General features: G+C 45.2%; 1 protein-coding gene and 1 pseudogene across 1 annotated transcript; both read left to right on the forward strand.

Annotated features, from left to right (window-relative positions):
• The first annotated feature begins 339 nt into the window (after positions 1-339).
• LOC114080352 (HLA class I histocompatibility antigen, alpha chain G-like) lies at positions 340-7227 on the forward strand (annotated as a pseudogene).
• A 14890-nt stretch (positions 7228-22117) lies between these two features.
• Positions 22118-26089, forward strand: LOC114082795 (patr class I histocompatibility antigen, A-126 alpha chain-like). Its single transcript, XM_071613534.1, has 7 exons — positions 22118-22332; positions 22641-22913; positions 23143-23418; positions 23992-24267; positions 24364-24480; positions 25541-25584; positions 25751-26089. The coding sequence occupies exons 1-7, from the start codon at positions 22269-22271 to the stop codon at positions 25811-25813; spliced, it is 1113 nt and encodes a 370-aa protein (XP_071469635.1). The 5' UTR covers positions 22118-22268; the 3' UTR covers positions 25814-26089.

Here is a 26089-nt window from a genome sequence, read left to right on the forward strand (position 1 = left end):
TGTGGGTGAATTTTCTTCTAGAAAAATCCAAGAGTTCTGTTAGGGAGTAGGGGTATAGCTCAGAGAGAGGGAATCCAGGAAGAGAAAAGGGGTTTGGGTTCAGCTTGAGTGTCTCCTAAGATTTTCTCACACCCTGGATTCAGAGAGATGATGTGACAGAGAGCTATTGTCAGGATAAAGTTCCAGATCTCAGTTCGTGGATTTCAAGGTCTCAGGCCCAAGCCTGGTGTTTGAAGGTCTATGGTGCTAAAGTCGAGTTTTGGGGATTCCTCTTTGTCCTGACGTTTCGCTCCTCCACTTCCCAGCCCGACTCGGGTGTTTCTGCCTGGATATTTGTGACGCGACCGAAGTTCTCAATCCCATTGCGTGTTGGGTTCCTAGGGAAGCCAGTCATCGTCGCCGCGGTTCCGGGTTATAAAGTCCTCAGAGACAGGCTGGGACTGGAGGTCTCCCCAAATCTGAGAATAGGATCATGGCGCGCCGAACCCTGTTCTTGGTGCTCTTGGGGGTCCTGGCCCTGACCGAGACCTGGGAAGGTGAGTGCGGATTCCGGAGGGACCGCCCGGAGGAAGCGCTGGACAGGAGGAGATCGCGACCCGCTGCCACCGATCTTTAATCCCCAACTCCTACCCTAACTACTCTTCCTTGGTAGTTCACAGCCCAGACCCCACTACTTCGTCTCCCTCCTGGTCACTCCCCTCTCGAGTTCTGCATCCCGCAGCGCCTGTTCGGTTTCACCAGCACCTGCCCCTCCTCCTTTCCACCGGGTCTCATCCAACTGGGATCCTGGTCGCACCTACCCTTCAGGCTCCCACTCTTTGAGATATTTCGATATCGCCATGACCTGGCCGGGCCGCAGAGAGTACCAGTACATGACCGTCGGCTACGTGGACAACACGCAGTTCGTGCTCTTCGACAGCTACTCCGCCAATCCAAGGATGGAGCCGCGGGCGCAGTGGATGGATCAGGTGGGGCCTGAGGATTGGGAAGATCAGACACGGGTCTGCAAAAACTCGGCACAGATCGACCTAGGAAACCTGCGCAACCTGTTCGGCTACCACAACCAGAGCGAGGGCGGTGAGTGACTCCGGGTCCGGGTAGGAAATCACTACCCCCACCACCATCGACTGGCCCGAGTTGTCCCTGGTCCCCAAGTCCAAGGTTCATTCCCAGTCTTGGAGACTCGCGAAGACCCTCCACCTGGGAAAAAACTGCTGCGGGCCGTTAACCCGGTTCCATTTTCAATCTTGGTAGAAATCCCCTTGGATTGGTGAGGGTGGGGGCTGGCTGGGGGCGGTGGCTGACCACGAGGACGGGGCCAGGATCTCATACACTCCAGTGGACCCTGGGCTGTGAAGTGGGGCCCGATGGACGCCTCCTCCGCGGGTACCGTCAGGCAGCGTATGACGGCGTAGATTACCTCGCTCTCAACGAGGACCTGCACTCCTGGACCGCGGTGGATGCGGCGGCTCGGATCACACTGCACAAGTGGGACACGGAATTTTACAGGGCCTACCTGGAGGGCCCGTGCGTGGAGTGGCTCCACAGATACCTGGAGAAGGGGAAGGAGATGCTGCAGCGCTCAAGTATATGAGGTTCTTGGATATCTCCCCTCTGCCCTCCTACTGCTGCTGGCGTCTTTTGAGGAGGGGAGGAAAACGGGATTCTGGTTAGAATTCTGCAGCTCTCTGGCATCTGGAGGGAAAGGGGGAGATCGAATTTTCAGATCCAACACCAGGGAGTGAGAGAGAAGGTCCCGGAAATAACCCACGAGCCCGCCCTTCCTTCCTTCTTTCCTTCCTTCCTTCCTGTACTGGGGATTGAACCCAAAGATTCACTGCCAGCTAGGCAAGGGCTTTACGACTGAGCCACCCACCTCACTTTTTTTTTTTTTCTTTTTTCACATTTGAGACAGGATCTCTCTAAATTGTTCAGGCTGCCCTTGAACTGAACTTACAATCCTCCTACCTCAGCCTCTGAGTAATAGTTGTGCACCACAGAGTCCGCCAGCACTTCCCCATGACTTTAGCAGCTGATTGGGAACTCCTCTCTCCCACATCTTGTTCTTTGCCCCACGTTTAAAGCCTTTGCTTATCAGACTCCAGATATTTTGAGTTTCTTGGCCTCCAGTCAGAAACAGAAATCCCTTTTCTCCCCTTCAAAGACCTCAAGCCTCCTAACCTGGGCTGGCTTACTCTGATTCTAGACCTTCCAAGAAATAAGTTATCCCAGATGCCTCTAGGTGTTTTGCAATCTCCTCCACCCTCAGTGTCCTGTCTATTCTCTGATGGTCTCATGAGTGCTGCTTCAGTGTACCAGGAATAATGCAAGGTGGCTGAATTTTCCAACTTTTCCACTAGACCCCCCCAAAGACACGAGTGACCTACCACCCCAGCCCTGAAGGAGACATCACCTTGAGGTGCTGGGCTCTTGGCTTCTACCCTAAGGAGATCACTCTGATCTGGCAGCGGGATGGGGAGGACCAGACTCAGGAGATGGAACTTGTGGAGACGAGGCCTGCAGGGGATGGAAACTTCCAGAAGTGGGCAGCTGTGGTGGTGCCTGCTGGAGAGGAGCAGAGATAAACATGCCATGTGCACCATGAGGGGCTGCCTGAGCCCCTCACTCTGAGATGGGGTAAGGAGGGGATGAAAGTACAGAGCCTGTTGGCAGGGAAAGCGGGAGCTCTTCTGGAGGGTCAGGGCTGAGAGCTGGGGGTCAGGGTCCCTCACCTACTTCCCCTTCTCTTCCCAGAGCCACCTTCTCAGTCCACCATCCCTGTCATGGGAATTGTTGTTGGCCTGGTTCTCCTTGTAGCTGTGGTCACTGGAGCTGTGGTGGCTGTTATGATGCAGAGAAGGAATGCAGGTAGGGAAATGGAGGGATCTGAGTATTCTTGTTCCAGGCCCCTGGTAGAAGTGAACTCTGCCTCATTAATGGGAAGCACCATCCACAGGCACTTGCTGATGCTCTATTGTATAGCACAAGGAAAATTCAGCACAAATTTATTACCTTTATGATGGTGATGATGAAGACACCTGATTCCCAGAAGTCAGAGGTCACAGGGAAAGTCACTGCTGAGGACAGACCTCCAGGATGGCAGTTGATTAAGTTCCTGAATATCTCCTTTTCTTATGTTTCCCTGAGTCTGTGGTCGCAATCTAGAAACTTCCCTGAGGTCTAAGACTAGGGCGTTCCTCTGGGCCCTCATGGCCCTGCCTTCTCCTTGGCTCCTCACAGGTTGTTGTTTTTATTTTTTTTCTCTCACAGATAGAAGAGAAGTTATCTAGGCTCCAAGTAAGTATTGGGGAAGAATGTTGTCTCTGGAACCTTTGGGATAGTGTGTATAGGAGCCCATGGGGGAACTCACCCTTCTGGGCTCTGAGTATATCATGTTTTTCTGCCCTAAGTAATGACAGCGCCCAGTGCTCTGATGTTTCTCTAGGCCTGTAAAGGTGAGACCTAGAGGGCCTTAATAAGTAGGAGAGGGGTTGGGGCACAGGAGATTGGACTAGGTTACAGGTACTCTCTGGATCTTATGAGTGACCTATAGGTTGTTCAGAACATTATCACTGGTAGGAACTGCCCTGAATTTGTTCATGGTACTTTTGTTCTGAAGCATGAAACAACGGCCTTGTGTTGGATGGAGCAACACAAGATTTGTTCAAGTCTCCCCTTTGTGATTCCAAGAACACAGGGATTCTCTTCTCTTTCTGCAACTGGTTTCTGTGTTTTTTTTTTTTGGACTGGGAATTGAACCCAGGGGCACTTTACCACTGAGTTACATCCCCAGTCCTTTTTATATTTTACTTTGGAGTCTCACCAAGTTTTTTAGGGCCTTGCTAAGTTACTGAGGCTGGCCTTGAATTTGCAATCTTCCAGCCTCAGCCTCCTAAGTAGCTGAGATTACAGCTGTGCACTATCACATCCACCTCTGCAGATGACTTCTGAATGTGTCTATGTTTCTATGAGCATAATGAGAAGAGGTGAAGTGACCAGCCCAACCCTGCTCTCCAGGACTCTTGTCCCCACCTTGTCTCTTCCCCAATCACCTTTCCTGTACCAGCAGAGGTACAGCTGGGACAACTCCATCCTAGGTTCAACATCAAGGTGCACTGAACTACAACTTCCATCCTGAAAATAATAATCTGAACATAAATTTTTTTTTTTCAAAATCTCGACCCAAACAATTGAGTGGTTAATTAACAGAGAAGATTCCTAAAATTTGAGGGAGGAAATAAATGGAAGCACTGAGAACCGATGGGGACAGGAGAGGGCTGTGAGGAAGCCAGTGTGGATGGGGCTATGGCTCGTTGGTGCTCAGTCCATGCTGGGCTTTGACATGGTTACTCCTCAGCTGGGTTGTCTTCCTTACTCCCTTGTCTATGTTCCTCCAGTAGAACCTTGTCCCACCAGGACCTGTGATCATGGGGACTGATATTACCAGAGCTTTGTCTTGTCTCCTAGACCTGTCTCTTGACCTGTGACCAGATCCATCTAGGCCCAGATCTGGGTGTGACCTTCATCCTACATCTTTTGTGTTTATTCTCTGTCTTACTTTCTAAAGAGGATTATGCCTGTTATTTTTCTTGCCAATGAGTTCTGGTCTCATTCTCCTCTGTGGCACCTGATGTGGCAACAGCAAGAGGTGTTTTTCCTGTCATTGTCTTCACAAGGCCCATGCACACAGTATCTGTGGTATCAAGAGATGGATTTTCAGACTCATAAGCTCCTGTCCTCCTTCCATGGCCTTTTCCTGGATTGTCCTTCTTTATCCAATATTTTTTTAATATTTATTTTTTAGTTGTAGGTGGACACAATACCTTTATTTTATTTTTATGTGGTGCTGAGGATCGAACCCAGTGTTTCACGCATGCTAGGGGAGAGCTCTACATCTGAGTCACAACCCAGCCCATTTATCCAATCTTTTAAAGTCTGATTTCTAATTCTAGGATTAGCTGAGAGGAGGGATCTCATAGTTCCTATTTTAGACAAATTCCTGCTGATATTCATTTTCTGCTCTGCTTGTCTACCTCTCTCCCTGTCATTAGCTCTAGTAATTCTAGCACTGGCTCCAATGTAAATTCAAGTATTTATAATTCAGAGCCTAATTTAATTTTTTTTGGTACCAGGGATTTGAACCCAGGGGTACTTAACCACTAAGCCACATCCCCAGCTCATTTTTTATATTTAAATTAGAGACAGGGTCTTGCTGAGTTGCTTAGGGCCTCACTAAGTTGCTGAGGTTGGCTTCGAACTCATGTTCCTCCTGCTTCAGCCTCCCAAGCTGCTAGGATAACAGGTGTGTGCCACCATGCCCAGCCTTAATTTATATTTATTTGTAAAATAGGACCTATGAGCCAAGAATTGTCATTTCTGAAGGGAGAAATGTACTTGTATGCTGTGAAGTGCAGGTGGCCTTGTGTGTGTGTGTGTGAGAGAGACAATAGCACTGTAACAAAAGACCAGACAGCCCTGACCTCAGTGTTAGAGGACCTTGTGCTGCAGTAGCCACTGAGCAGCACTTGACCTGAGGCTCCATTAAAAAACATAGTGTGTTAGAAGACAGAGGTGCTTTACAGTGATCATTCATTCAGCTGATATTTGTTGTGTACTGGATATGTGACACGCTATTTTTTTTTTTGCATGTGGGAACCTTATTGAAGGAGAAATAGAAAAATTGCCTACCTTGTACAGCATGTGTCATAATGGGAAGAGGCAGAGGATACACTCTAGGCAGAGTAAGGAAAATGTTGATGTTAGAAGGTGGAAAGTATTATGGGAAAGGTGATCCCAGTGTGTGGGGACAAGGAAGATGACTGTTTTACTAAGATGGTCAGCATGGAAATCACTGGGAAGGAGATCTTTGAAGCTTTGAAGAATACGAGGAATCATTCCTTGAGGGTGTCCAGAACAATTTTTTTCCAGGCAGGAGAAACTTTAGGGCAAGTGCACTGGGGCAGGAGTGTATCTACATGTTCTGGGAAGAATAAGGAAGTGGAGTGTCTGAAGCAGTCACTGAGATTTGGATGGTGGTTTAACCAGATCATGAGTCCTGGAGGATGCTGGAAGATTTTGTACTTTTTCTCTGAGTAATAGGGAGTTGGAAGTCAGTTTGAGCAGAAGAGGACCACCATGTGATTTGTTTTGTAACAGAAATGTGTTGTAATAGGAACTGTGGTTTCTCTGCTGAGAAGAGAATCTTGAGGTTGCATAACTAGGTTGCAGCAAAACTGCAGGGGACTACTAGTGTTCTGTTTTGGATGCAGACGTGGGTCCCCTCAGCAGAGATGTGAGCAATGAAAATGGTGAGAGTGATCAGATCCTGGATCTATTTTGAAGATGGACTTTTCAGCATTTCCTAATGGACCGAATCTGGAATGTGAGAAAGGAGTCAAGGAGGACATCAGTGATTTTCGACTGTGGAATAAGCTGGAAGACTATGGAAGGGGCATACTTGAGGATAACTGAAGATGGAGTCGTGGGTGCCGTGGGTGGAACAGGAGGGGTCAGAGTATTGAGAAGAGAAGATGAGGAATGCCAGGGGTCACACACAAATTTACTAACTGAATTTTTTGGACCCTACTTTGCTACTGTAATCAGAGCAAGGGCGGTGAATGACCCCAGGTCCGGGTTGGAGGTCACGACCCTTTCACATCCCCCACAGGTATCCTGGGTACAAGATGCAAAAATCCATGCACCAGCAGCAAGTGGTGTTCTTCCACTTGGAGTTTCCTTATTTGTGGATGGAATGAGGGAGGACCATATTCATTTCTGGCATTTCCATCTGGAGTTTACTTTGCCTCAAAGGCTGAAGCAATGAAAAATAACTATGTGAATGGGAAACCTTTCCTTGAAAAAAGCTTTAATAAACATCTGGAGCTTGAAGATGCTGTTGAGGCCTCTGAACCCCAAAGGAAAGCTTTGAAGGGAAAATTACAGAAGATATTATAGAAGTTGAGATCTACAATGAAACTGGATTTAGGGGGCTTATTCCAGCTGAAGTTAAGTATTACTTAGAAGCCATTGCATAATAATAAAGTGACTGAAAAATCCAGAACTTCAGATAATCTATCTACTTACCATGTTTAAGCTATGTTTTGTTTTTCAGACTTTTGTATACTTATTTCTGCGTTGTTTCATGAAGTTACACTTTCATAATAACACTTATAAATCATAATGAATTATTAAGTCCAAAATAAATAAAATAACTTGCTCTAAATCTAATTTTTTTGTAAGCTCATAGCTAGCTACAAAGCAAAAACCTATGGTACGTGCGATAAAAAAAACAAACAATCCCCCCCCAAACAAAAACAACAACAAGATACTCTCTAAATAAATAAGGACACTGAAGTAACTGCTTTCACGCCTTACAATGCTATGAATTAGTTAGTTCAGTTTTTGGAATTTATGCATATGGAATCATATAGCATCTGCTTTTTTTGTGTCTAAGTGGTATTGATGAAATGTATATATGTATGTATTTTTAGTGAGATCGTCTGTATTTTGTGTATTGCAATAGTTTGTTCATTTTCATTCTGTAAATATTCTGTTCTCTATTTTTAAATCTCTCCACTAGTGCAGTCTGCCAAAAGCCCTACTATACTTCTTGGACTCCTAGTTACCACTCTGACTTTGACAAATACTTTGAAGCAGAGTGTTACCAAATACTGACATCACATACCTAGCATTTCCCTCTCTGAACTCTGGTCTCATGGAGTCTTCAGTGCTTTGGTGGCTCTGCGGTGTCTTTTTTTTTTTTAAATATGTTTTAGATGTTGATGAACCTTTATTTTATTTATTTATTTATTAGTTTTCGGCGGACACAACATCTTTATTTGTATGTGGTGCTGAGGATCGAACCCAGCGCCGCGAGCATGCCAGGCGAGCGCACTACCGCTTGAGCCACATCCCCAGCCCTCTGCGGTGTCTTAATGTGGATGTGGAAACTTGTGTGTGTTTTTTTAAAGGTACAGTAAGAATTTCTAAATCTTTATGTTATAATTAGTTTACTCATGATGAAAACTGCATACGAATCAATTTACAAATTCAATCCAGTAAGAAAGGAAGAATCCCTCGGCAGACTAACTGACCAAAAATGCCACTTTTTTTTTTTTCTCACAAGTGAATAAGGCCAGTGAATTTGTTTAAATAATGGCTTAGAACAATCACAAGTTAGGGATGATTTCTCTGTCTTGATGTTCATGACTTAAAAACAATAACACACACACACACACACACACACTCACTCACACTTCGCAATTAAATATGTACATTTGGAGTTTTCTCAATTTTCAGGAGGGATGCTGTGTGGCCTTGAGGAAGTCTTGGTTTTTATGTTAGTCAGATTTGCAAAAATACCTGACAAGAACAACTACAACTACACATTATGTAGCTCTCTTTCACCTCTCCATTCTGTTCTATACCCTTTTGCCAGTACCATATTCTATTTGATTAATGTATCTTTATAAAAAAATCTTAAAATAGTATTACATAATCTTCAGTGGTATGTTTTCATTATAATTCAGTTCAAAATATTTTCTAATTTCTCTTAAGTTTTCTTCTTTGATTCAGGTTATTTTGAAAGGTGCTTTTGAATTTTCAAATATTTATTTTCTCCCTCTAGATAAGTTGATTTTGATTTCCAATAAAATCTGTTTTGTCCTCAAACATACTATGTACGACTTCAGACTTTTGAAATTTATTGTTGACTCATTTTAGTGAATATACTTAGGCACTTTAAAAATTAGTATAGTTCCCAAAAGAAGACATACATATGGCAAAATAGGTATTTCAAAATAGGTATTTAAGACTTTTGAAATTTATTGTTTTCTTCCCCAATAGATTTAACAATATAATTTATTTTACATAGGTTTAGATATTAGGTGTCCACCAAAAGCTCATGTGTGAGTCAATGCAAGAAAGTTTAGAGGTAAAATGATTGGGTTATGAGACTCTTAACCTAATGCAGGCATTCATTCCCTGATAGGGATTAATTGGATGGTAAGTAACCGTAGGGAGATAGGGTGTGGCTGGAGGAGGTGGGCCCCTAGGAGTGTGTCTTTGGGGTTTATATTTTTCCTCTGATGAGGGGAACTCTTTCTCTCTGCTTTTTGGATCCATGTCCTCCTCCACACTCATTTGCCATGCTATTCTGCCTTATCTTGGGCTCAGAGCAGTGGAGCTGCGTATCTATGGACTGTGACCTCTAAAACTGTAAGTGCCAAATAAACTTTTCCTTCTCTAAAATTGTTCTTGTCAGGTCTCTTGGTCATAGCAGTGAAAAAATACTTTTTCTTGGTATTGGGGATTAAACCAGGGACCTTTACCCTGAGCTACATCCCCAGTCCTTTTTATCTTTTATTTTGAGGCAGGATCTCACTAAGTTGCTGAGGCTGGCCTCAAACTTGTGATCCTCCTGCCTCAGTATCACCATGCTTGGCTTTATTGTATATTTTTTAAACCAGAAGAAAGATTTTGAATGTTTTCACTATAAAAGAAATGAGTGCAGGGATTTAGTTCACTGGTAGAGTGTATGAGGCACTGAGGGAAAAAAAAAAAAAAAAAAAAAAGAAAATTCCCTGAGAGTCTTTTTAAGCTAGACAAGATGGTACATGTCATTCAGGAGACTGAGGTAGGAGGATCATGAGTTTGAGGCCAGCCTCTGGAATTTAATGAGATCTTGTCTCAGGTGAAAAAAAAAAAAAGGTTGGTGCTGGGAATGTACTTCAGTGGTAAAGTGCTCCTGGGTTCAGTCCTCAGTACCATCAAAAAGAAAAAAAAAATTGATGAGGAAATGTTTAACCTGATATAAACATTACATAATGTATATGTATATACACATTATGCATAGAAACATCATATGGCACCCCATAAATATGTCTAATTTTTATGTATCTGTTAAAAAGAAATATAAAGTGACATATAGTTGAGGTGTTCTGTAGTGGTCAATTAGGGCAAAATGGTTAATATTGTTCATTTGCATTTTAAAGAAACTAAGATAAAAAGAATATTTTTTCCCCAATAGACTTAACAATTCTCATGTTATTTTTCCTATCTGTTGGTTCAGGTCTCCATCTGGTATGATTTCTTTCAACCTGAGATATTTCTTTAGTACTTTCTTTGTAGTGTAGTTCTATCTACAATACTGAGCAAGTGTTTCTGCTTCTTGCACTAAAGATGGGCTCTGTCCACCCAGCAGCCTCTGTCAGCAGCTTTCTCCAGAAGAAGCCTGAAGTCTTAGAGATAAGCCAAGAGCAGGTAGTGTTTCTGACAAAGAGAATGGAAAACCCACATCTGGGAGGGAAGTGACTAAACTGGAGGCCTGGCCATCACAGGTGCTCTGGGGATGAAGTGTCAACAAAACGATGATGACAAATGAAGGAAAGTGGAGAAGTGGACATGTGACCAGACCTCTGCTAGTGTCCTGTTTCCTGTTGCTCTGACTGCTCCAGGGGAAATTACCTGAAGGAAACACACTATTCCGTCGTCATGTTGGTCTTTCCTGTTATTCAAGCAAATAGCCTGCAGATGGCGCACTAGCCATTCGATTTTCTGGTCCCCATTTTCCTCCCCTTCTTCAAAGGGGAAGTCAGAATCACTGGGGGAAAAGGGAGGATTTGGAGGTACAAATGATCACCATTGACAATTTTTTCATCTGAGCTGGGGTTTCTTTGCAAGAGTGAGAGCACAATTTAGAGTGGACAAAATTGCCCTGAAAACAGCCAGAAGAATGTGAAATAGCTTTCCTTCCACAGGGACTTCTGAGCCTGAGCTGGGGCTGTTAGGAGAGTCTGAGAGGTGCTGAACAGTCAACAAAAAACATACACCAGAGCTGCGCTTTCTCTTTAGAAGAAAGCAGCACTGGCATCCTCAAAAATAATTATCAACAGATGAAATAATATCCTGTTTGGGATTTTTTCAAAAAGACCCAGTGTGGTTCTGGGTAGGGAAGGAGGTGCATCAAGACTGGAGAGCTTCATGGCTATGGCTGAGTGCAGGGAATGGGACTTCCCTGTACTCTTCTCTCCATTTGTGTGTGTGCTTCACGTGTCCTTAGTAGATTTCAAAATAAGGATCTAGATATCTGTGTTTACTTAAAGGAACTGAATTTTATGACCATCTGTCCATCCATGCCATCCTGTCACCACACAGTGCCAGTGTCTAGCTCTGCTGGGCATTTCTCAGCCTCTGATGTCCAATGTCTTCTGCCCTCAGCATCCCTGGGAAGAGGAGAATTGCTTAAGGGATTCAGATAAAAAGGCACTGACTCTGGGAAAGCAGAAGCGTTTTAATTGCATGTGTTTGCAACCAGCAAACCATCTGTTGAGTTGCATTTCTATGTGTGGGCCTTGCTCTGTTAAAGTCATGGGGCTTCTAAGGGACATGGCAGACAAAGTGAGAAGCTTTCTCTTACCCTGTGAGGTTCAGATGGCCAGATGCAGGTGCACCTCTGCTTGGTGAGTACTGGTCTTTGCTTCCTTGGGTTTGGGCTGTCGTGTTGGAGGTCTCTGTGAGATCAGTAGTTTTGATGCTGTGCATCAGTGAGAGTTTTAGAAGCTCTAACAAAACCCCTCTTGCATTCTAGAAATTAAAAAAAAAAAAAGGATCCAGGTAACTATGACAGGTGGAGGCATCATGTTTCTCACATTTGTGAAAGCATCAGAGATACTGGCTTTAATTTCAAATCAAAGCTTCAATAAAAATACATTTGAAATGAAATTATAGGGACAAGATGCCTTTAGATATCTCCAAACTCCTCATTTTCCTCCTCAAAACTTGGTTTGGTCACTCCAGGAGTATGTGTGTGTGTGGTGGTGGTGGTGGGGAATTTTAAGTACTCCATTGAGATCAGTTGCAGGAAAGAGGACTAGCATTAGCTGAAGGGTCAGCAGAAACACCTGGAAGGTCCCTGTTGCCAGGACATTTTTTCCATTCTCTGAAAGTATGACAAGATTCGAGATCCTTGGTTTTCAGGGGTCCTATTTACCCCTTTTCCCAAGCTGAGGCACGGTGATGTGGGATACAGATCAGTGAGTTTTGATTGGGGCAGGTATTGTGCGAAGTTGGTGGCCTCAGATTGTGGAAGTCATACACATCCATGGAAGGGATCAGAGCCTCTAAATAGAATGTACCCATTGCCTGAGACATGAGAAACTGGAGACCAGGAATTGAAGGATTCACAGACACCAGCCCCCACCAGTAGTCATGGCTCCTCTGCCTCTTGCTTCAACTGTGTGAACTCTCTGGAAGCTTTCAGATTGTGTTGAGGCCTGAAGTGAGATGACCCTGAGACTGAGGAGGATGAAGCTCAGGGCCCTCCACTTGCTCAGGGCCCCTCCACTTGCTCAGGAGCTCTCACTTGCTTAGGGCCTTCTTAACCATCTTTTGCTTTTGTGTGTAATACTATATTTATATTTTTGGATTCTTTTCTTTCTTAAAGAAGATTTCCAAGTTATATAAGCATCAGTCTGCAAAAACTTTGGGTCTCAGGTGGGTGTGGTGTCACATGCCCATAGTTCCATTGCCTCAGGAGGCAGAGGCAGGATGATTGCAAATTCTGGGCCAGCCTATGCAACTTAGTGAGAACTTGTCTCAAAATAAAAATAAAAAAGGTGGGATGTAGCTCAGTGGAAGAGTGCTCCTGAATTCAATCCCCAGTACTGTAAAATAAATAATAAAAACCCTTGAATCCCCCTAATTACATACAGATCTCTGACCCTCATCTGTAAATTTCACAAGTGAAAAGTAAATGGCTTCTTCTCCTCTTCTCCCCAGTTACCCTATTGCCATCTCCTAAGGAACTGCTTTTTATCGTTTTTTTTATGGATCTTTCCAGAGATTGAGCATGGATTTAAACCCCTATTCTGTTCTCTAATTGATAAAGATTATTTCCATCAGGATTTGTGAATTGCTGAGGAATTTGATGAAATGTGAGTTGGTGCTACTCATTGCCCTTTCAAACAAGGAGTTGTTCCTGTGGGAGCCCAGGCAGTGACTTAGCATGAGGGTGACCCACACCTCTGACCATGTCAGCAACTATATTTCTCAGGGAACACTTAAGATAAGTTCTGCCCTGTGGTTTTCACTAGATTTGATATTAAACTTTGTTTTCGGAGCAGATCCACTTCCTAGGTCCCATGCGCTGCTTTCACTCAACCCTGGATAATGCCTCAGTTACCAGCAGAGACCAGGGATCCTGTCTGGATCCTGGCTGGTGGGATTTGGCCACCAGCTCCAATTAAGAACTAGGCAAGTAATGGAAAAAGAAAAATGAATTTTATGCAATTCACTCAAACTGGGAGGAAGCAGCTCCTTCCTGGCTACTAGTAGCATCTTCATTCTAGACAATGGAAATGGGATGGAAATGAGACTTGGCACCTGACCTAGAGTCTATGCCCAGTGGACTTGAGAAGGAAGGACAAGATGGAAACATCTTATGGGAGTGTTTATTTTCTTATTTGGACAAAGGACTTGAATGGCTTATATCATAATGCACAATTATAGTGGGGAAATTAGAAATAAACAATAAAAATCCACATTACAGGGCAGAGATCTCGATACTCTGAGGATGTGAGACAGTCAAGCATGATGTTCAGCACCAGCTATGGTTCTCAGGTTTCTGGCACCTGAAGGGTAAGAGAAACAAATGGGGAGTGCAGCAAATCTCCAGAAAAGAAAAAAATTATGATGTATTTAAAGAAGAACTAACTATGTAGATTTGTAAATAAAATGATATTGTGTAAAAAAACTGAAAATCATTCACAATTATTAGGCAGAAAAAGTATAAAGTCTTTAAAAAATGTTTACTTGAAACACCTTCCAGAGAGAGATTGAGATTAAACAATAAATACTTAACTTGGTGAAGCCCTATTCATGGAGATCTAAGGAAATATGGCCTAGGAAATGTCCTTTCCACTATCTGAATGAATTCACAGGAATGGTGAGTCTGGAGTGGAGCGTGCTGGTGTATGGACAGTTTTCACTGAGAGCGTCACTCCTGCAGCTCAGGATCCCAGGTGAAGTGAGAGCTGCAGAGCTGCCAGTCACTGGGAAGCACTCTATGCCTCCTTCAGATTCTCACTCAGAATAACCTTGCACCTGCAACCCCTGGGAAGAGGAACCAGGGAGCCGGGAAGTGCCATTGAGGCTAAACCAACATCCTTGCACTGGATCAAGGTTCAAGCACAGGTCTGGATCCTAGACTCCCTCTTGTCTGAAGCACATGGCCCATGAGGAACACTTTGGTCTCAGAATCCCCAATAAGGGATTTTTCCCCCCAGTGAGTTGCTTTCCATGGAAATAGTCTGAGCAATGCACCTCTCTCATGACCTTGGCACTGCTGACCTTCCTGCCTGGAGGGCTTCTCCCAGGTCTCCCAAGGCATCCTCCCTCACTTCTCTCCTGTCTTTGGTCTCGGTGTTGCCTGACTTCTAGAAAATTCCAGTCTCATACTTATTACCTTCTACATACCTTTTCTGCCTTGATTTTTCTCCACAGCATAAATCATGACCTGATAAACCACACCACTGTCATTTAATTTATTCTGTCTCCTAATCTCCTAAAACTATAATGAACACCCCATGAAGTATGGATTTTTGTTATTTTTAAGCTATTTTCCCAGAACAATTACAATATTGCCTGCCAGATTGTGTGTGTGTGTGTGTGTGTGTATATATATATATATATATATATATATATATATATATATATATTTGTTGAATGAAAGAATCTGAATATATTTTATTTTTGATATGATGGTCACATCAAAAGTCCTCATCAAGATAAATAACTATAGGGTAAAAGGTAGATCCTTTTAGTGGAAGCAATTTGTTTTAAAATTTTTGTGTTCATTTTTTGTTTTGTTTTATTGTTATTGTTTTTTTCTGAGGATAATAATATAAAACTGTGTTTACTCACCCACTTGACTCAGTTTTCAGCTCATACTTCATTAGATTAGACCTACTTCTGAGAATCCTTTGTTTTTTTGGTGTTCAAGGACCTTGAATTCTCTATATGCACTTTATCCCTTGAGTTTAGACCCAATCTTGCCAATACCCTTCATGGTTAAGGATAAGGTCAGAGAAATGAAAGTATGAAATGAATTTATGTTCCAGTTTAGATATGAGGTGTTCCCAAAAGGCTCATGTGTGAGACAATGCAGGAAAGTTTAGAGATCTAATGTTTGGGTTATGACAGCCCTAACCCTATTAGTGCATTAATATACAGACATGATTAACTGGGTGGCCGGGGTGGGGGGGGGCAGTAACTGCAGGCAGGGACAGTGTGGCTGGAGGAGGTAGGTCACTGGGGGCATGCTTTTGGGGTTTATATTTTGTCCCTGGTGAGCAGAACTCTGCTTTCTGTTGCCATAACCTGAGCTGCTTTCCTCTGCCAGGATGTTCTGCCTCACCTTGGACCCAGAGCAATGAAGTTGGCCATCTATGAACTGAGATCTCTGAAACTGTGAGATCCAGATAAACTTTTCCTCTTGTGATTGTTATTGTCAATTCTTTTGGTCATGGTGATGGAAAAACTGACTAAAACAATGAGAATTCCTTAAAGCTAATGTCCCCAGACTCCTGCTAAGATCTCAGGATGGACGAATCACTGGATTGATTCATGTGGTGGTCCAAGTCCCAGCAGGAACAGACAGAACAAATGACAGGAACTTGGCTTCTAAGTTCCCATCCAGTTGACTAAGGGCAATAATACTTTTGTGGGTCTACCCTGGACCTGGGATTCAGATGTTATGGGTTGGAGACCTTTCCTGCCTTGTGCTCATTCAGTGAACAGGAAATATGAATGTTTTAGGAAACACGTTGCACCTGGCAACGTGTAGGAAGGCCCCAGAGTGCAGAGCTCTGTCCTGGTGCTGGGATCCCAAAGTATCCTTTGTAGGAGGGAAAAAGCCGAACTGGATTTCTGTGTTCAGCGTTGTGGCCACACGGGGGCGCTGTCACATTACTCTGAAATTTTGCCTGAGCAGCCCAGGAGAGAGCTGGGCTGTGAGTGGGTTGGAGGTTCCACCCTGGGGTTGGGTGTCAATGGGGATGAAGAAGATTCTGAGGAGCCCTGGACTCCTTGAGGTCCAGGTCAGGATGTGGCAGAGACTGAAGAAGAAAGCTCAGGAGACCTTACGCTCTCCCAAAGGCTTCTATCTTCTCTCTGCTACCCACCTTTTTAGCTTCCTGGCAATACCCCATTACATACGACAAGGAGAAACTTTCCCCTCTACTCCCTATTTCTGTTTTTTGAAGCTCAGTTTTAAGAATTTTCCTATTCACTAGGTTTTAAAATAAGATCACATCTTATTTGGGAACATTGTCTTAATATCCACCTAATATCCTACAATGTGGACATGCACACTGGCACTATCAGGACAAAGGGCATAGCCTCTCTCCTCCTTGGGCCTCTGGTACCCACAGCAGGGCAGAAGAAAGTCCTGTCCTGGAGTCAGACATGTTCCCAGGAGTCTCACCTCCAGCAGCAGGTGCCACAGGACCTGAGCCCTGGGGTGGGTGCCCTCTCTTCTTACAGGACAGGAGTAAATTATGCATCCTTTCAGGATGTCCCTTCATCTTGTATCTAACAGAAGCCTGGGTCTCCCTGAGGACCCAGCCCCTCTCAAGATCTCTCCACATGGTGCTTCCCCTGGGACATTGCACTCCTGGGTTAGGAGGTGAGGTGGAGACCTTATTCCCCATTGTGGTTCTCAGACCTTTCTGCTTCTTTGATTTCTTTCTTTTTTTTTTTTTTTGAGAGAGAGAGAGAGAGAGAGAGAGAGAGAGAGAGAGAGAGAGAGAGAGAATTTTTTAATATTTATTTTTAGTTTTTGGTGGACACAACATCTTTTTTTTTTTTTTTTTAATGTGGTGCTGAGGATCGAACCCAGCGCCCCACGCATGCCAGGCGAGCTCATTACCGCTTGAGCCACATCCCCAGCCCTGCTTCTTTGATTTCTACCATTCCCTAACTTGTCACCAGAGTAGAGCTCCCATTCCCCTCATTGTTACTATTCCCCAATTCATTCCCCTATTTCTGGGCTCTTTGCTCCTGGGTCCCTGTCTCCTCTCCAACAGCAATGTCTCCTTGATCCTCATGGATTTCAACACAAGCAGAATTGGTGACTGAAGAATGAGCCCCAAAGATGCCCAGGTCCTAATCCTTAGAACAGTGAATAGGATGCATCACATGGCAGAGGGGACATTGCTGATATAATTAAGGTTAAGGACCTGAAAATAGGGAGATGTTCCTGGATTATCTGGGTGACCCATCAAATCACATGAATCCTTAAAAGCAGACACCTTCTCTGGCTGGAGTCAGAGAGATGCTGCAGAAGAGGCAGGCAGAGGGGACATCAGAAACAAATGAGAGGATGTCAGAGGTTTCAGTGAGAGAAGGATTGGTATGTGCTCTAGGGGCTATGTGTGAGGGCTAGAAAGAGAGCTCTAGGAGCTAAATATGGCTCCCAAATTACTTTCAGCAAGGAACTGGGAGTCTTAGCCCTACATCTGCAAGGAACTGAATTCTAACATCCTGAATGAGCTTGGAAGCTTATTTATTCCTAGAGCTTACAGTAAGTTTCACAGACCTTCTGACACCTTGACCTTAGCCCTGTGAGACCCATTACTGGACTTGGGAATTCATAACTGTCAGGTCATAAATGGTGCTGGCTAAAGCTGCTTAGGTTGTGGTAATTTGTGTGGCTCCAGGAGCTCTGTGAAGACTGGAAAAAATGATGTCCAACTCTCAACAGATGGAATACAGAGGCTGAGGGAAGTGGGGGTGTGGAATGTAGAGATTTTGGGAAGGCATCAGACCCATATTTTGTTAGAGACCCAGCAGGCCCCCCACTTTTACCACAGTCTTCAGAAACGAGCTGGTGACAGGGACCTGCATTGCTAAAAAGTTTGGGGTGCTGTTCTCTGCAGGCTGTGGATAAAGGTAGTAAAGGTGATCCCAGAGTTAGGCTCATTAATACCTAAGGAGAAATCCTGGCCCTGAAGAGCTGGAGACCAAGTGGTGGCAGTTAACTAGCATAAGTGAGAGGAAGCCACCACAGTAACCACAGAGCAGAGGCCAGAAGCACTCCACCTGCAGAGGGCGGTGGAGAAGGTCCATGAAGGGTAGTGTCCTTAGGGTCAAAACAGACAGTCAGCCTGCAGAACAGTGCTCAGTATCTGTGATAAAAAAGCAGTTAAAGATCAGAAGGCTGAAGGTGTTTGAGCCAATTAAAAACAAATTATTTCCATTCTCAATTTCCAAATCTGAGCCAATGTTCAGATTCCAAACTGTGATGTTGTCCATATCTGAAAATGTGATGATGTCCACATCTGAAGGAAGAAGGACCTGGAATATCATGGTGAGTATATACAGTGACAATTTCCTCAGTCCTTCTACCAAGGAACCCCACTGATTTGTCCGGGAGACTATACCAGGGGAAGGTGTCGGGAGCTGCACTGGATGCAGACATTTTGAAGTCCTGAAGCAGGAGGCTCTGAACAATTACTGCAATAGTCTGGCAATAGTGACAGACCCCAGTAACTTGGGGGTTGCCCAGCTCGAATATCAAGGCATGGCTCCAGGAGTAGGTGGTACCCACTAGGGTTGAATTACACTCAACTATTCCTTTGTAATCCTATGCCTTTGCCCTTTGGAATAGAATGTTCCATGGAACCTCCCTATATAAGAATAAAAAATTCCAGTGGCTCTCTTCTTTCCACAGACCCCTAAGGTCAGAGGAGCTCTCACAGGACCCCCCCCCCCAAAATGTATTTCTCTGTCTCTGTGTGATTTTTTGTGCCAGCCCAGTTCACCTGGAGTTACCTTGAGTGTTTAGTCATGGGACTTGACAGGAAAGAAACAGGCAGAATGCTAAGGAGTATTGTGCATTGAGATTGAGTTGATATAGACACCAGCCTCCCACAACGTCAGGTCTGCTCATTACAGTGGGGGCCTGCAGACCAGTAATTAACATGAACAAAATCTGGCTCACCATGGGGCTCCTGGGTCTGCAAACACCCAGATTATTTCTTCAAGTGCATAATTAACCCTTGAAATTGGATGAACCCCACACTAGGCCCTTGGCTTTGGAGAAAGGATCTCACTGTGCTAAAGCAAAATGGAAACCTCTGACACTGCCCACTGACCTGCATTTCTAGGAAGCAAATGAAAACCTCTGACCTGCATTGCTAGGAAGTTTGGGGTGCTGTTCTCTGCAGGCTGGGGATAAAGGTAGTAAAGGTGGAGATTGGAGCCACCATCAGAGAGATGAAGGGTGCAAGCATGGTAGCACGTGCTAATAATTTCTCTCTGAACTATTTGAAACCCCTAGGCTCTACAATACTGTGAAACTATCTGGACATCTTGAATTTCATTAGAATATAAAATCTGTTCATTTCATTGTAACACCAGATTGTCTGGGATGGATGAGCACGTCATGGTAAGACACGTGAATTCCAGAATGTGGACAATAAACCTCATGGAGAGCAAAGCTGCTTAGCTTGGGGGCATGCCCTGGTCCTGAGTGTCTGTCGCTCCCTCTCTTCTCCCCTACCCCATCACTTCCTTCCCGGCTGCCCTGAGCTAAGCAGCTTTGCTCTGCCATTTTCTTCTGCCATAAAGTTCTGTTTGCCTCACCCTGGGCCCAGAAATAAAAGAGCCAGCTGACAATGGACTGAAACTTCAACTGGGTCTCACATCCTATAGTTTCCACCCACCCCAGTAGTCCATTCAGCTATGATACATGAATGTATCGATCCATTGGTGAGTTGGACTGTCCTAATGAGGGGAGCTCTGAAAAAGACCAGGCTCTTCCTGAGCAAATAAACTCATGGTGTGAGAGATTTCTTGCAATGTGGACATTTAAGCTGATGGGGGTGTGGAGAATCAGTGTTGTGAAGAATGTTGGTAGTTGCTGGAGTTGGGAGCACATTTCTTCCCAACCCTGGCAGCCCACAAAGATAGGAGACCTCAGTCCTTTAAGAAATGGAATTCTGCATAAAGCTCTGTATAAGTTTGGAGAAGGACTTCATAACTCAAGATGAGAACACAGCTTTGTGAAACCCTGAACAATCTGTGAACACCATGCCTGGATTTGTGATCAAGGAACTGTGAACCAAAAACAGGTATTCTTTTAAGCCAATAGGCTTGTAGTAACTTGCTATGCAGTCATCAAAAACTAATAAACAGCCAGGTACAGTGGCATATGCTTGTAATCCCAGTAAGTTGGGAGACTGAGGCAGGAGGATCATGAGTTTGAGGCCAGCCTCTGGGCAAATTATCAAGGCCCTAACCAACTTAGTGAGAGCCTGTCTTAAAATTTAAAAAAAAGACTAATAAACTGGGTCATTTTGCAATAGATAAGCACAGATAAGTGCTTTCTCCCTTGGAATGATTTTATGAACTGTTGTACACACTAGGTACATGAAATAAAACCTTTCCTAATTTTTTTTTGTATTTTTCATTTTGATTTTTGTGTGATACAATTTCATTTTATTATAGTCATATTTCATTTATTTATTCAACAAAAATTAATGTCTCTATTTTCTGGGGATATGTTTTAATTAGCTTTTTTGTCATTGTGACCAAAATGCCTGACAAGAACAACTTGGAGGAGGAAAAGTTTATTTGCGGCTCACTGTTTCAGAGGTCTCAGTCCATAGATGGTGACTCCATCATTCTGGGTCCAAGTTGAGGCAGCCCATTCATGGGGAGCTGACCATGGTGAGGACAATAATCATAGGTGGCAGGTGAGGGAACTACTGCCACAGTTCGGGAATGATGGGGTGGTGGGGGCTAAGGGGTGAAGAAGGCCTTTAGGATGGGAGTGACAGAAAAGGGTTAGAGAAGAGTGAGGTGAGGAAAAGAAGGAGAGTTAAAAAATTTTAAAGCAATGTCATCCTTAGATTTAAGTATGCTGTTTTATAAGTTTAATAGGTTAATATTTATAACTATAGAGTCTAGCACATATATTTTGCATTTATTATTCAATATATTCAGTGGGGCTGCCTAAAAATTAATTGTCTCCTTATGTCAATCACATTAAAAAAATACCACAACCAAGTTTTCCAATAAAATAAAAACATCCCTTAGATGTTGTTATGGTTTGGATTGAGGTGCCCCCAACTTCTGTATTAATACAAGAATGTTCAGAGGGGAAATGATTGGATTGTCAGAGCTGTAACCTAATCAGTCCCTCCTCTTTGGACTAACTGGGTGATAACTGAAGGCAGGTGGCACATGGCTGGAGGAGTTGGGTCACTGGGATCATGCCTAGGAAGGGTTCATCTTCTTTGCAGACCTTTCCCCTTTCTCTCTCTGCTTTCCAGCTGATTTGAAAGGATCAGCACTCCTCTACCATGTCCTTTTGTCATGATGTCTTACCTCACTTTGGGCCCAAAAGAATGAAGTTGGCCCACCATGGACTGAACCTCTGAAACTGTATGCCAAAATCAACTTTTTCTCCTCTATGTTGTTCTTGTCAGGTATTTTAGTCACAGCAATGAAAAGCTCAATAACCAGATGTGGATGATTCATAAAACAGTCAATGCACAGCTACCAGTGAAGAGAATATTGTTTTAGCCAGCTTTCTTGATGTTGTGACTGAAAGACCCAACCAGCATAATTGTAGAGGAGGAAAAGTTTATTTGAGAGCTCACTATTTCAGAGGTTGACAGAAGGCTCCATTTCTCTGGCTGAGGGTGAGGCAGGACATCATGGCTGGAGAGTGTAGTCGGGGGAAGCAGCTAACATCATGGTGATCAGGAAGCAGAGATAGAGATTGCACTCTCTAGATACAAATATATACCCCTAAACCACGCCCCAATTACCACCTCCTCCAGTTACACCCTACCACTTCAGTTAATCCCATCACCGATTAGGCTAAGGCTATATAACCCAATCATTTCTCCTCCAAACCTTCTTGTATTGTTTCACACGTGAGCTTTGGGGGAACACCACATCTAAACCATAACAAATATAATTGGCTATTTTGAAAGAGATCTCATAACATTTATTATAACTTTTAATTGTTACTTAGTAGGCTCGAGGGCAGTGTCTGGGAAGAGGAAGCATGCATAAGAATGCACCATTTCCTGGGTTCCAAACTGTTCCAGGTTATTCTGCCTGGACACTAATGACGCTGCACCAGTTCTCATTCCCATTGCACGTGGGGTTTCTAGGGAAGCCAGTCGGAGCCTCGCCCGGGTTTCCGACTGGAAAGTCTACAGAGACTGATTCTTCCTTAAATCCCACGGGTCGGGGTCATGGCTCCCCGAACCCTGTTTCTGCCGCTCTCGGGGGTGCTGACCCTTAGCGAGACCTGGGCAGGCAAGTGCAGCGTCGGGAGGAAAACCGCTTCCACGAGGAAGGAGCGAGGGGACCATCAGGCAGAGGCACAGGACCTGGAGTAGTTGCGTCCCGCCGCCACCCGCCCAGACCCTGCCTCATCCCAGCCACTCTATGTCCTTATTCCTAGTCTCCCGCTTCCTCCTTTCCGTCTACGTCAGGGCCTTCCAGTCCCGCTGCCCGAGTTCGGTCACACAAGCCCCTAGCCCCATCCCAACCCCACGACCTGGACTTCTCAACCGGGGCCGGGACGAGGGTCGCACCGGGACTCAGCCGCTTCCCTTCCCCAGGCTCCCACTCTCTGAGGTATTTCGACACCGCGGTGTCCCGGCCCGGCCTCCAGGAGCCCCGCTTCATCTCCGTGGGCTACGTGGACCACACACAGTTCCTTCGCTTCGACAGCGACTCCGGGACGACGCCGAGGGCAGAGCCGCGGGTGCAGTGGATGAAGCAGTTGGGGCCGGATTATTGGGACCGGGAGACCAGGAAGGCTAAGGACGCTGCTCAGATTTACTGGGGCAGCTTGAACAACTTACGAGTTTACTACAACCAGAGCGAGGGAGGTGAGTGACCCCAGGCCCGGGTGGGACGTGACGGATCTTCACGGATGGGTCCAAGTAGCCCCGGGTACCCTGGTTAGAGGGTCACACCGAGGCTGCGGGACCCTCGGAGACCCTGGAACCAGGAAGTGTTAACTGGGTTTCGTTTTCAGTTTTAGTGAAAATCCTCGCGGGTTAGTCTGGGCGGGGGGCGGGGCCAGGCGGACTGGACTGCCCGCGGGGACGGGGCCAGGCTCTCACACCCTCCAGATCTCTTCTGGTTGCGACCTGGAGGCTGAAGGCCGCCTGCTCCGCGGGTACCGTCAGTCAGCCTACGACGGCACGGATTACATAGCCCTGAACGAGGACATGAGCTCCTGGACTGCAGCGAACTCGGTGGCTCAGGCCACCCAGCGCAAGTGGGAGGCGGCTGGTGCCTCCGAGCCATGGAGAGCCTACCTGGAGGGCCCTTGCGTGGAGTGGCTTGGCAAATACCTGGAGAACGGGAAGGAGACGTTGCTGCGCACAGGTGCAAGGGACCTCAGGGAACCTCCCCATCTGTCCTGGGATTGGGACCGACATCTCCCGCTGAGAAGAGGAAAATGGAATCGTCTCCAAAATACTGCCACTCTCTTTTGCTTTGGAACCCAGATAAGTGTTCCTGGGTTTTCATATCCAACACTAGATAGTAATTCGCTGGAGGGATCGCTCTGAGGACAATTAAGAATCTGTCTCAGAATGGAAGGAGAGAAGATCCCCAAAATAGCTGAGTAGCAGTCCTCTTTGACTCAGGCAGCAGATGTGAACCATGACCTGTTCCAGGTCTTGTTCGCTGCCCCAAACCCAAGGTCTTTGGAGGTCTGACTGCAGTTATTTTGAGTCTCTCAGTCTCCACTCAGTCAGGACGAGTAGTTCTTTTTCTTTCCCACAGAAATCTGGAGTCTTCTACCATGGGTTGGCTCACCCTGAGTCTAGAACAATGAATAGATCATCCCAGATAATCTGTGGCTGGGTTAGTGTCCGTTTAGTAAGGTCACATGAATAAGACTGGAATGGCCCACAAAGAATGCAAAATGGTTGAATTTTGAACGTTACCCTTCAGATCCCCCAAAGACATATATGACCCACCACCCCAGACCTGAAGGAATTGTCACTCTGAGGTGCTGGGCCATGGGCTTCTACCCGAAGGAGATCACCTTGATTTGGCAGAGGGATGGGGAAGATCACACCCAGGACATGGAACTTGTGGAGACCAGGCCTGCAGGGGATGGAACTTTCCAGAAGTGGGCAGCTGTTGTGGTGCCTGCTGGGGAGGAGCATAAGTACACATGCCATGTGCATCATGAGGGGCTGCCTGAGCCCCGCACCCTGAGATGGGGTAAGGAGGTGGGCACAGAGCCGCTTGTCAGTGAAAGCAGGAGCTGTTCTCTCTGCAGGATCAAGGGCCTGAACCTCCCTTGCCTTCTGTTTCCAGAGCCACGTCCTCAGCTCATCATCTGCGTTGTGGGAATCATTGCTGGCCTGGTTGTCCTTGGAGCTGTGGTTGCTATTGCAATTTGGTTGAAGATGAACCACAGAAGGGAAGAGGAGTGTGAGTTTTCTTGTTTTAAGCACTGCCTCACTAATAGGAAGCGAGACACACATACACACACACACACACACACACACACGCTCATACGCTCATCTATCAGGGTCTCCTGATTCCCAGCAATTAGAGGTCAGGAGAATATTTCTGCTGAGGACAGATGTCATGTTGATTCAGACCCTGCACATCTCCTTTCCTTATGCCTCCTGATCTTTCTCTGTCTACAGCCACAGTTCAGTAAACTTCCCTGGAGTCCAGGTTTAGGGGATTCATTTAGACCCTCATGGCCCAGTCTCCTTCCTGGCCTCTCAAAGGTTGAAAAAGAGGGAGCTATGCTCAGACTCCAAGTAAGAATGCTGGAGGGGATGATCCTTGGGATTGTGCAGTCAGGAGCCCATGGGGCAGCTCACTCACTTATATCTTCTATGGGCTCTGCTATATTTGTGTTATAGTTTGGATTTGAAGTGTCTCTCAAAGGCTCATGTGTCAAAGGCTTGGTTCCCATTAGGGCTTTTGGGAAGTAATCAGATCAGGAGGGCTCTGATCCCATGAATGCTGATGGATTCACAACTGAATGGACTATTGAAGATGATGGATTATTGAGAGGTGATGGAAACTGTAGGAGTCAGGGTATAGGCAGAGGAAATAAGTCACTGAGGGTATGTCCTTGTCCCTAGTCTCTTCTTGCTCTCTCTGTTTCCTGGCTGCCATGAGATGAGTAGCTTCCTCCACCACATGCTCCTGCCATTATAATGTACTGTTTTTTTAAAAATATATTTTTTAGTGTAGTTGGACATAATACCTGTATTTTATTTATTTTTATGTGGTGCTGAGGATTGAACTCAGCACCCTGCACATGCTAGGTGAGCGCTCTACCACTGAGCCACAACCCCAGCCCCTATGATGTACTGTTTTAACTTAGGCCCAGAAACAATGGAGCAGTGGATCATGGACTGAAACTTCTGTACCTGTGAGCCACAGATAAATATTTCCTCCTTTCAGTTTTCTCAGGTATTTTGTCATGGCGATGAAAAGCTGATTAATATTCTTTTTCTGCCCCAGGTAGTGACATTGCCCAGGGCTCTAACGTGTCTCTCATGGCTTATAAAGGTGAGAACCTGGAGGACTGAAGTAAAAGAGGGGGTGGGGCAGAGAGGACAGGACTGGGTATAAGAACTTTCTGAATTTGGACCTTTTGATTGATTGATGGGTTGTTCAACATGTTGTTACATGTAACGACTGCCTTGAATTTGTGCCTGATTCTTTTGTTCTGTAGCATGAGACAACTCCCTGTGTAGGATTGAGTGACATAAGACTTGTTCAGGCCTCCTCTTTGTGACTTGAAGAACCTTGGATCTCTTTCTGCAGAGGTATCTAAATGTGCCCACATTCCTACTGGCATAATGTGAGGAGGTGGGGAGACCAGCACACTCCTTCCCACCAGGATGCCTTTTACCACACTGACCTGTGTTCCCTTTCACAATCAACCTTCTTCTTCAGCAAAGGAAGGGCTGGGTTGTCTCCATCCCTGTCTCAACATCATGGTGCCCTGAGCTACAGCTTCTTAACTTCTGTAGTAAAAATAAGAACCTGAGCATAAATTTATTTTTTCAAA

The sequence above is a fragment of the Marmota flaviventris genome, chromosome 6 (assembly GCF_047511675.1).
Source record: "Marmota flaviventris isolate mMarFla1 chromosome 6, mMarFla1.hap1, whole genome shotgun sequence".
Classification (NCBI taxonomy): Eukaryota; Metazoa; Chordata; class Mammalia; order Rodentia; family Sciuridae; genus Marmota; species Marmota flaviventris.